The 12,500-nt window shown below is 36.0% G+C and overlaps 1 protein-coding gene across 2 annotated transcripts in view; it reads left to right on the top strand.

Annotated features, from left to right (window-relative positions):
• The window catches only part of LOC144973413 (EF-hand calcium-binding domain-containing protein 6-like), a 39,153-nt gene that overhangs the window by 23,560 nt on the left and 3,093 nt on the right, over window positions 1–12,500 (top strand). The window contains exons 6-18 of one of the 2 annotated variants that reach the window (XM_078915844.1): window positions 1–124; window positions 626–745; window positions 1,631–1,768; window positions 2,428–2,642; window positions 5,044–5,192; window positions 5,761–5,957; window positions 6,551–6,661; window positions 7,369–7,545; window positions 8,308–8,524; window positions 9,070–9,185; window positions 9,604–9,697; window positions 10,665–10,814; window positions 11,901–12,073. The exon at window positions 1–124 is cut by the window's left edge and continues 11 nt beyond it. In XM_078915844.1, the coding sequence (XP_078771970.1) occupies window positions 1–124; window positions 626–745; window positions 1,631–1,768; window positions 2,428–2,642; window positions 5,044–5,192; window positions 5,761–5,957; window positions 6,551–6,661; window positions 7,369–7,545; window positions 8,308–8,524; window positions 9,070–9,185; window positions 9,604–9,697; window positions 10,665–10,814; window positions 11,901–12,073 (1,981 nt within the window). The remainder of the gene's footprint in view (window positions 125–625; window positions 746–1,630; window positions 1,769–2,427; window positions 2,643–5,043; window positions 5,193–5,760; window positions 5,958–6,550; window positions 6,662–7,368; window positions 7,546–8,307; window positions 8,525–9,069; window positions 9,186–9,603; window positions 9,698–10,664; window positions 10,815–11,900; window positions 12,074–12,500) is intronic. The other variant, XM_078915845.1, reaches the window with a different exon arrangement.

Here is a 12,500-nt window from a genome sequence, read left to right as displayed (position 1 = left end):
CCCGTATCATTGTGACTGTCATGGGACGTTCCATCAACAGCGGAGCTTGTCAGAAGCTAATGGAAAGGTTGGGCTTTGCCGAGAGGCAGGTCATTCCTTTCACAGAGTTCTTTGCATACTTCAGGTAAGAAGAAGGTTCTTCTCCTTATAGATGGCTCTTATTTGGGGTTTGTGGTCTAGTGGTTTGACATACACCTTCGGATCAGAAGGTCCAGGGCTTGAGTCCTGCTCTGAGCGGTTCAGACCTAGGAAAAGTCTCTTTACTCACATTCTCTAACCATACTCAAGTGTAAAATGAGCACTTGGCCGTTAACAGTGTTGTACCTGTCCGAAAAAAAGTATCATCGCCTAACAGGCGTCATGTCTCGTCCTAGATGTTAAGTGTTGTTGTTGGCTAGGGGCTTCTTGTAAAGCGCTTTGTGCACGTATGTACGACTCTAGAAATAACACTAAATAAGTTTTGAAAAAAGCCGCAAAATCATTGCAAGGTCTGTGGATAGGTTCAAATATGTCATTGGGAAAAAGTCCAAACTAGATTAAATTAAACCTGCTTGCTAGCACATCCTACAAATGTAAAATCTTACTTGGTAACTAGTCATAGTAATATGTTTCTTATGTTCTACAGAGAAGTGCAGGAATCATCCTACCCACAATGGATGGACCCTGTCCACAGATCTAACCAGGACAGAGTCATCATGAGCAGTGGTCAAGTCCATGCCAACCTCAGAGAGAAGGCCAAACAGAGGTCAGTGTTATTGGATGAATGAATAAATAAATGAATGAATAAATGAATTAATGAATGAATGGATGAATTAATAAATAGATGAATGAATCAATAATGAATGAATGAATTGATGGATGGATGAATGAATGAATGAATGGATGAATGAATTAATGAATTAATGGGTTAATGAATGAATGAATGAAATGAATTGAATTGATTTCAGCCCAATACTTCATCATCTACAAATTAGATAATATGTTGATAATGCATTCAAAACAACTGAATCTGATCTGAACATTATGCATTGAATTGAATTTTGGCCATAAATTGAGAACTCTTAATATGCTATATTATTATTTTTTTTTGCTAAGGGAAGTAACATTGTTATTGGAAAATTGCTGAAGATTTTTCGATTATCTTTCTTGATATCTAAATCACTATTATAGTTTCGTAAAGAGCAAAACAATTACAAAAAAAGCAAATACAAGTCATAATAATAATAGTGATGATGAGAATGATAATAATAATAATGAAATTATTTAATAATATATAATTTTATATTAATATATAATAATATATTAATTAATAATAAAATAATTATATATATATTATTATTAATTATTATTATTATTATAATAATATTATAATTTAATTTAATAATAATATTATTAATAATAATATAATATATTAATATATATTATAATAATAATAATAAATAATAATAAAAAAAATAATAATAATAATAATAATAATAATAATAATAATAATAATAATAATAATAATAATAATAATAATAATAATAATAATAATAATAATAATAATAATAATAATAATAATAATAATAATAATAACATCAACAAAAATTATAATGAAAATGACTTCTAAATTTCCATTCTATTCAAACAGGTTCCTGGACCTGGCCGACATGATCCCACAGATGAACCCAGGAGGATCCGGTCGTATCATGAAGTCAGAATTCCGCCAGATGCTCAACAGAATGAACTTCTACATGGACGACTCCGAGTTTGAGAAACTTTGGCATAGGTACGACTTAGAATCTTGAACAATGTGTGCAATTTATGACGAATATCATAGATGGTATGAGTGTGGTTGTAGTGACAATAATAATGAAAAGAATTGTGTAACGATGATGATGATGATGATTATGAAAATGATGATTGCGTTTTGTTGACGATTTTGATGGCGGCTCGTCTGGGAATATCATGATAATACGAATAATACTAATGACATCATTAGGGAAGTAATTGTGATCATCATGATTATATTATGTATGTGGCCGAGTGGTTAAGCCATTGCACTGTGACTCGGAAGGTCCCGGGTTCGAGCCCCGCTTCAGGCACTTTCGTTTTTTTTTCCTTGGGAAAGATTATTAACCCCAAATTTGCTCACTTGGACAACAAATTGACACCAGACATCTTGTTTGATGATTTATCTATATTCCTTCGTGGAGTGCCTAGGTGACGATATCTTATGATGTCGTGGCGAAAGGGCATAATTATATATATATATATATATATATATATATATATATATATATATATATATATATATATATATATATATATGACTCTTAGATGTAAACTAAAATAATACTCCTCTATCATGCTTTTAAGCGTTTTGTTTTGAGTATAGAATTAATCCACCCGTTGACTTTTCGTCTCTTATTTTTTTATTGTTGTCAGATATGACCCAGCAAACGAGGGTATCATTCACGGACAGCGTCTACTGAACTCTCTTGGAATCGAGTGGAGGCACGGATCGGGACAAATGCCGACCCATACCTCTCCATTCCAAGAAATGTCCGCCCCGTCACCACAGGACCCCCGCGTCACCATGGCAGGTCCTGGTAAGGGAGGTATTCGATTGTCCCCAATGGAGGATACGGTCGTGAAATCAGGTCAGAGGTCGTGACCTTTTTTTTCCCCGAATTCCATCTCTTTGGAAGAAATAATCACCGTAGTTCCCTAATCCTTGAAGACGTTGGCTTTCACTTTAGCTGCACTCTCCGCTATTAACTGTAACGTAATTTATTTTCTGGTCTACTAACAAACCAGTAGAATTTCAAAATAAGTACTTTCATCACCCAAAACGATAACCAATTATTTCTTACCTTAACAGTATCCAATTTATTGATATATGTACGCCGCATAGTTCTCGGTTTCCTCTCTGCCATAACTGACCTTAGTATACTGAAAAGGTTTCTTGAATATTTATATATCCTCTATCTTATACGAGCAGAAAACTAACCAATTTATGAAGGTGAAATCAAACGGCATAGAATAACAGAAAAGCAATCGAAATACGTTTAGGATAATTCAGCTATCTCGAAATTCATCTAGTTTATGAAAACGATTAACCACCACAAAGTGTAGTGACTATAGAATAATCATGTTGAAGACGAATCCCTGTTATCACTTGCTTACTCAGGCCTTTAACTTCTCAAGGAGAATAGACCATCAACGACGCTCCTCCACAGGACACAGTTCTGGGCTGACCTCTCCACTTCCTTCAATGTTGTCCTTTTCCCTTTAGTCCAGCCTTTGTGTTTTGCCTCCAGCTGTAACACGGCCTTCTCCTCTTTTGTCCAATGACGGTTCCATAGGAGTACCTGGCGTGTGATGCTGGATGTTAACCTCCCTAAGGGTGTGCCCAATCCAACCACACTTTCTCTGTCGAATCTGCTGCTCGACAGGCGTCTGTGTCTTTTAAATCATATTTCTTCTTTGTTCTTCGCGTTTCCTATCCATAAAAGAGAAATAACTTGAGGATGCAGTGGTTGGGTTTCGAATGGATCACTTTTGAAGCCAAAAATGTTCTTCAGCAAAGAGGCTTCTCGGACTAATCGAAGTCATGATCAAACCCAAAATAATTTTAACCCTTTCTTAATTTCTCATGACATCCTGATGTCCAATCCCCTTCACGTTTTGAACCAAAAAATAATTGTAGTTTATTGATTACCCATTTCACGTGGAATACCAAGAGATTGGGTATTTAAAAACCAGTTAATTTAGATTTCTAAAATCATATTCCTTTAAGATGTATCCTTTAAAAATCTCCGAAGAGTCCCGGGTAACCAATCAATTCTCATGATCATGTAGAGAGCATGATATACAGTGGAACTTTAGTCGTATAACAGTGATGATGGGACCAGCCTAAAACCCCTGTTATAACCGGGTCCCTGTTATATCCGGACCTGTTATACATAGGTTCCACTGTACCTCTGACGATTACAGAGGTTAAATTCCTGAATGAAAGGTTGATGTTATACTTTCTTTTTCTTTTAAGAAAAAAGGAAAATTAGGATAGATATTTATCTTACTTTTCATAATATTTTCCCATTACACATTTTTGACTATCGAGATGCAATATCTATATTTCTTTCAACCACAATTAGCTATCCGCATATAATATCTTTATAATATATAATTTCTAATCAAAATCCGCATTTTATTAGATTGCACCATGGGCTTTTAACTATTTTTTTACATTACAAATAATTGTTCAACTTTTGATTCTCCTTCTACCTTTTTCAAAGTACAAGCCATTTTCAATCTATTAATCAGAAGAAAAAAAGTTTTTCACGATTCCAGAGAACCACATAGAACAAACTTAATTTCAGAAGGTATATGTTGAGGGTTTTGTTAAAGCGCCCAGAAGAGACTTTTTCCATACGATCTCCATGTAGAATACACATGTGTAAATGAGTCAATTTTATGTGGAGTTTGAATTTGATTTTCCAAAATGTTCCGTTTAATAGAATACGCTTTTATAAAGTTTTGGCTCTGTCCTAAAAGTGTGCGATTTTAGATATTAACCAAATTTCCTTTTATTTTTTATTTGTATCCAAATTCCAATCTTTGTAATGACGACCATCTAACTTGAGCACAAACCCACCCATTGTAATCCTTAATTTGCACTTAACATCTTATTTCATTTTTGAGTAGTTGCACAATTCCAATCTTTTTTAAAGTATAATTTCAAATCGTCTTACTTTTTTCTCTCTTGCCACTAGGCAAAATTTAATTATTTTATTTTTGAAAGTTATACTATGTTAATCTTTTAAAGTGATTTAAAACAGATACTAGATTAGATTGATGTTTCATTTCTTTTATAGCTATGAATATGTAATTCAAAGCAAAAAAGATATAAAGCTATACGTTTGGCCTTAAGATAATTTTGTTAATGGATATGAATTCTTTCATAAAGTGGATAATTTTTCTTAAAATGTTTAAAATTGTAAAATTGAATACATAATTATGCATAATTCAAAACGTTGTCGTTATAATGTTTTCCTGTAGAGAGAAGCGAGAAGAGAACACCCCGTAAGAAGGAGGTGGAGAGGAAGCAACAACTTGACATTGAGAACTGGCTGAAAAACAAATTCAGGGAGGGATTCTTCAACATGAGGGAAGCTTTCGAGGACAAGGATCTGGAAAGGAACGGTGTTGTACGTATTTCATATTTGTTTCGGCACATTTTCATGTCCAAAAACGTTACTTCAAGTTGTCTTACATTAAATGAATATTAGTGGAGACATCAGAAACGTGCCCATTTGTAATGAATTATATATTGGTTGACTAAAATGGAATGAAAGTATTTGTGTGGTTTGAGAAAATGGGTTTTTTTTTATACTGGTTCTATTTCTCGTTCTACATGTTAAGCGTCACTATTAGTTTTGGGTCCTTTTAAAGCGCCTTGAGCAAAATTAATGGAAATTACGCTATATTAAGGCTCATGTTTTTTTGTTTGGAAAAGAGGATGAGTTTATGCGCCATATATAAGTCAATGAATGGCCTTTTAAAAAACACCTTTATGGGATAAAGGTGTTTGATTAAATCAATGTTTTTGAAAAGGGGGGCAATGTATAAACATACTAATATTAACAATTTTCATATAAAGTGATAGGTAGCCACATTTGTATCGGACTAATCCCCCTAATCCATACCCGCCCCCCGATACCAAAAATATAATAATCCAGAAGACCAATACACCATTTTAACATCTACTTTCACCAGGTTTCCTTCGAAGAGTTTATTGACGTTCTCAAGACTTTCGGATTAAGCCTGGAGAAGAATCTCCTCGGCGCTTTTCTGAGTCGCTGCTCCATCAAGGCCATGGGTAAAGGAGTTCCTTACAGAGAGTTCCTTCACCGCTTCCAGGACAGAGGAGAGACTGGCATGACTCATAACGTGATGACCGACGTCAAACACAGGTAATGCCTCTCAGACTTATGTGCTTTGAGATTGTTTTGATCTGAAGCACAAACGATAGAAAAATATTAGAACTGAAAGGTTTCGATATTTAAACAACCTCAAACCGTTGGCCTTTTGGAGTTTTCCTCTCTACATATTATTATATTTGATTATTTTTAAGATTCGATTAAGACTCTAAAAACCTTTGGCTACTTTTTCTGATTTTTTAGTTATTTTCATTTCGTGAATTTATGTCACTTATAAGTGATAATAGATATTACTTTCTTTTTTTCCCGTGCCGTTTTTAGTACTTTTCTATAGCTTTCCCCTTTAGCCTTATTAATGGAGAATCTGAAAAGAAGTATAATATAGAAAATTGTTAATTCAAAACGTTTTACTTTTATTTTATCTTTATTTCATCTTTCCAAATAGATAGTTTGAATATGCGCAGATAAAATTGATTCTTAATTTAAGCACGGAGAAGTGTTGGTGGTGGTGGTGGTGAATTCATCAATAAAGATAAAGCTAAGAAAAGAACTAACTTATGAAGTACTACCATTCGAGCTTGTCCTAGAAACCACTTAAATATTAACGTTTTTGAAATCTTCTTTAGATACAACAACCGTCCTATGAGCCCAGAGGCTCAATCCACTATTAGCGCGGTGGAGGCACAGCTCACCAACATGTTCCAGAGGGATTTCCTGGCACTGCTTGGCACTTTCAAGTAAGTTCCCTTCGTCTCTGAGCACCAATTACCATTACGGAATAGGAATGAAACGTAATACATTAATGGTTTGAGGAATTGTGATTTTAGATTTTGCGTTTTCACATATAAAACTGATTCGATAAAGAATTGGGTTAAAATGGTCATGTGGTATGACAGTCGCTTTTGGATCACACTGTCCTGGTTTCGAGCCTCGATCGGCTCATGGTTAAGTTCTTGGAAAAGGCTCATTACTCACATTCTCTCATCGTATTCATTTGTAAAATGAGTACCCGTCTGTTAACAGCGTTGTCTCTATCGGGGGAAAATGCAATATCGCCTAAGTTGTTGGTCAGGGACCCTTTGTAAAACGCTTTGAGCACGTTTAGTGGATGTGCAAATTGACTTAGACATTTTAGAAATACTTATATGAATATTTATATCGGACGTTCTAAAACATTGAAAAAAAACCCAAACAATTTGAGTTTTTATAAATTAGAACGGTGTAATGTGCTAAATACATTTTCAGACATTTATTTCTAAACTGTTTAAGTCACTTTGTATAGAAATATCAAACAAAATACAATTCTATTGACCGCCCTTGGAAAGTTCTTATTTGCAATAAATTAATCCAGGCAATCTGACACGATATTCAATATCTAAGCTCTTAAATGATTTTGATATAAAATAGTTATGATCAACTTCAATATTTTCTCTTCTTTTTCTAGGAAAATCGACCGTCTCGGCACAGACGTGATTAGCCAAGAAGAATTCCGTGCTGCAATTGAAACTCGATTCAACATGGATCTGACCAATGCACAGTTCGAATCATTCGTTGATCACGTGCCTTTGGATGATGACGGAAATGTCATGTATGCCAGATTCATGCAACAGTTTGACGCCAGGTACGTGCTAATTGGCTTCTTTATCCAACTGACACCTCTTAGTCTTAGGACATGGGGCTGTAACTATGTTCTTCCCGCGCACCCTGTTCTGGGCCATCTTCTTCAGTTGGAGCCATATCAGTACTGACTCTCTCACGCTCACCAATCTTCTCCGTGTTTCCTTTGGTCTTCCAACCTTTTTTTGCACTAAGTATTTCAATTTAGTCCAACCCATTTTCTCTTTGACACCACTCCTCTTGTTGAGTACTGGTTGGTTTTATTCCACGGTTCACTATTAGAGATTGTGTCAGTCCAATTTCGTGTAAAAAGGATTTTGTAAATCATCGACATTGCTCTTTTTATAATGTTTTCTAAATGTCAACATTCATACCCTTTTAATGTCTTCACGCGGCACAACAGAACTGTCGTAGACTCACAATACGAACTATATCATAGTTTGACTTTTCGAGTCCGGCGTCAGGTATCACGAAGTTATGACTTTTAAGGACAGGAATTTTGCACACTTTGCTTCGTCAAATCAGAAATAGACATAAACTTCGTATGTTCCGGTTTGTATTTATCCGGAAATTGTTCTATCGCGTAACAGCTTGTATATTTTTACTCTGCTTCACAATCAGCAGAGAGAGAGAGAGAGAGAGAGAGAGAGAGAGAGAGAGAGAGAGAGAGAGAGAGAGAGAGTAAAATGCTTAGAGCATGGTGTTTCCTGTAGATAAATGCTTCATTAATGCCATTTTTTCCCTTCTTTTAATTCACTTGAAACAGAGGCAAGGCTCCTAGTCTGTTCGCTCCCAGACCAGATGTGGTCGATCCCCATCAGGACAGCATGGCTCCAGCCCCTGTCAAGATCCACAGTCCAATCCCAGAGGGAGGAGAGGCCATGGACACTAACGGACCCCAGACTCCTCTGCCTTCAGCTATCGTGCCCGATGTAGAGATGGAAGAACTGCACAGGAGGAGAACCGATCAAGAACTGTTCAAGGTAAGAGCTTTATTCAATTTGGGCCATACAAGATCAGTTAGAAAAAATGATTGTTTATCGCTATGGTGTTTTTGCAACACGGATCTTTTTCATTTTTAGGGGCAGCGTGGCTCAGCAGTACGGTCTTTGCTTCGTACCCGAAAGGGACCGAGTTCGATCACCCGCTGCTACGCTGTGTGGTCTTGAGCAAGTCACCTCGCCCTAGCTCAATTTGCAGTATGAGACAAATCGTAAAAATTTTTCAAGACGCCCATGAACACAATAACAACATCAACAAAAATATTGAACATAAGAGAAAAACAAATTGATTTAACTTCGCAGTTTTGGTATTGAATTATTCGATTAAGTGACGTTTTAGGCTAAAAATCGTCTCTCTCCACATTTTTGTCTGCTGCATCTCAACTTTTTGACCTAGATAGACCAAGATGCTACAAATAATAAGCTTATTCATTGGCAAATACAGGTATACTTCCTCACACATTTTATGTATTTTTATTCTTTTTATTTATTTTTTAAAATTTTATTTTCGTTTTCGTGTACCTCAGGTTATCAAGCAATTGTTGAGCGCCAACTTCCAAGAGGTAGAAGAACGATTCCACCAGCTGGACGATACTAATACACGCAGATTCACACAGGAGATGATGTACCAGCTTCTTAGATCGTATGTATTGTTTGCATTGTAGTAATCGTCGTCGTCGTCATCATCATCGTCATCATCATCATCATCATCATCATCATCATCATCATCATCATTATCAAAAGCAGTATTAAGTAGTAGTTTTATTAGTAGTAGTATCAGCAGCAGCAGTAACAGTATCAGCTGTAGCAGTAGTAGCAGCAGCAGCAGCACTAGCAGCAAGAGCAGCAGCAGCAGCAGCAGCAGCAGTAGTAGTAGTAGTAGTAGTAGTAGTTGTAGTAGTAGTAGTAGTAGTAGTAGTAGTAGTAGTAGTAGTAGTAGTAGTAGTAGTAGTAGTAGAGATAGTTGTTGTAGCAGTCGTCAATATTGTTCTTACTATTATTATTGTTGTTGTAGTTACGGTAACAACATAATGGTGCCAATACCTTATAACAATCTACAGATTCGATATTCGACCAGAAATATCTCGTGGAGAGATCAGGGATTTGTGGAGATCTTTCATCACCAACACAGACAGGACTCTAGATTACCTGCAGGTGTGTTTATCAATCAAACAATCAATCGATATATCAATAAGTAAATAAATCAATTCAGTAATTTATAAATCATCAATAGATCAATATCAATAAACTTTAGATTTGCCTTTGTTTAAAAACTCAAAGACCCAGCTTACGATATTTGGACGCGACAGAGTAAAAAATATAGTTATAACTACGGTAAATATTACATTACTCCGCAAAGATTCATAACAATTCTGGCCGATAAACAAGACCAAAAAAGTCGAAAGAAACACATAGCATTATGTAGTTTTAACGGCTTATAGTACTTTGATATGGTTAGAATCGATCACATCTTTGACTGGTTGAAAACGACATGAAATAATATTAGTTTGTCCATTAGTTTGTACATATCAGCTGGTTTGATAACCGAACGCAATTATAGCCTGATTTAACATTGTTATAATGGACAATCTTTTGTGCTGGTTTGAGAGTATATCCAGTACAACAATGAGCCCATGACAATTTGATTCAATAGTCTGATGTCACGTCGCCCAGCAACACGGCCATCGTGGTTCTAAACAAAGAAAATCTGTACTTTTTATTCTTCATGCTGGCTAGAACTTTTCATATGTCTTGTGATTAGAATGTGTAAAAGTCAAAACATGATCAGATTTATAATGTTTTTTTCCCCTCTGGATACGCTCGTCGGAGAAATATTTTATAAGGGCGTCCGCCATTATTCCTATAGTTTAGAGCCAGTTACTAAGTTACCATGCGTCATTACGAGGGAAGTGACGTGATGACAGTTGACGCGTATTTGGGTTAACAGATCTGCAAAAAAGTACATGCCGTCTTCAGCCATATTTATCTGTTGTCCAAAATGTTGGTCTCTCAATCTTTTTTGACCAAGCTTTACATAATACGATACGAAAGACATGGATCACGCTTAGACTATTTAATCCCTTTAAATAACATCTAATTCCGTTTCACTGTCCCTTTCCAGTTTGTCAGACATTTCGGGTTCTCCATGAGGTCAGCAGCTTTCCCCAATGCCAAGGTCAACCCTCCACGTCGTGGTGATGCTGACTACATGATCAGGTCCAGAAAACTCAACTGTGCTGCGGACATGCTGCAAGACAATCTTAGAGCAAAGGTAAGACTAGAATACTTAGATTTTGGTTCCTTATCATCTGTTTGAAAGATCTGAAAAAGTATGCATGAAACAGGACCAGACAAAGCAAGAAAGAAAAATGCAAGAATACAAAGACATCGCAAAAATCAGTCTTCCTTGCTTGCGGAAGTTGAGGAAGACTTATTTTTTAATATTTGGGTTGGGGGGGGGGGGGTGGTTGTTTTCTTGTATCTTTCTCTCTTGCTTTGTCTGGCTCTGTTTTGTACACACTTTGTCAAATCTTTATCTTAACTTTTGTCATTAGGGATTCATAGACGTGACGTCAAATCTCCCTTCCGGTTCTACTCCATTGAAGTGTGAAAATGGTCCTCTGGAAGACTGGTTACATTCTTCAAAGGAGTTCGGATTTGCAAGCTATAACGTCACACTATTGTTCTCTATTCTTTTTCAATAGTTTAGGATTATGTTGCTTTTTAATATTATGTCTAAAAAATCGTCTTTTGGTCTGTGTTTTAGATCTGTTTAGAATCGTGTGAATGGATATGGGTGGTTGTTATATTTGTTGGGTTAAAAGATAGAATGATATACGTGGTTATTGTTGGATTGCTTGTCTGTTTTCATTTCTTCTTATTATGTAAAAGACCCGCCGCAATCTACATCCTATTCGTTGATGTACACAATATGCCTTAACGTTGAGACATCATTCAAAGTTATTTGTTGTTGTGATAGATGGTCATTCAATATAAGAGCAGGGGAGTTAATAGAGAAATAGAAGCGTCTCCTCATCAGCCCCTGCAATTCAATAGATTATCATTCTTTGATCAATTTATGTGGATGTTATGGGCTCAAGATTTTGAGCAGTTATTTTTACGACTACAACTCTTGAAAAGAGTACAGAACATTGTTGCGGGACAAAGAAACGATTTTCAATTCGTACCCTGAAGGTATTGGGTTTGAGTCACATTCTATTCATTATTTGGATATTTCAGCCTTGTGCCACTCCCTAAAGACAAATTTCCTCACGAGTATTGATATAGATTATCTATTTTGCGCTTTCGTCCCATGTTTGATGTTAAATGCCTATTTTATTCATATCTATGTGACCAGGTGGATTACCTGTGGGAAGACCTACGTCGTGAGTTTGTCAACATGGATCCATACCACACAGGGATGGTGACCAAGGACGAGTTTAGGGATGTCCTCACTGAACTCTGTGTCAATCTCAGTAACATGGAACTAGAACAAATCATCATCAAGTTTGAAGTCAAGAGAGACGGGAGGTATAGTACAATCATATCATTCCATTTTCTCCATTTTTTTATACCTTTCTTTTTTTTTCTATACTTTTTTTTCTTCCTGTATCTTTATCACTTCTTTTCGAAGTACATATTTTGCCTCTATTTCTTCTCATCCCTGCATTATATCTTTTTGTATCATTGCTATCCAGCGTTCACACTCCTTGTCTCTGCGTGTTTCTAAAGCATAATGCAACTCCATAAAATATAAACACGCACACCGTGTTAATTAATCATTAAACATGGTTTCAAGCATTTGTGAAGATTTTATATCCCAATTAGCCCCTACACAATTATCTATCTAGGTAATGTTCTACTAGGGGGTCCTGGTAGCTCAGTTGGTAGAGAACTCGCTTCACACGCAAAGGAACCTGGAGATGCAGTAGATATTTTTTCTGACACCCCCCCCCAC

This window comes from Berghia stephanieae, chromosome 5 (assembly GCF_034508935.2).
Source record: "Berghia stephanieae isolate SIO BIC M18660-M18661 chromosome 5, UCSD_Bste_1.3, whole genome shotgun sequence".
Taxonomy (NCBI): Eukaryota; Metazoa; Mollusca; class Gastropoda; order Nudibranchia; family Aeolidiidae; genus Berghia; species Berghia stephanieae.
Note: the sequence above shows the minus strand (reverse complement) of the source record. Positions and strands in the feature narration are given on the sequence as shown.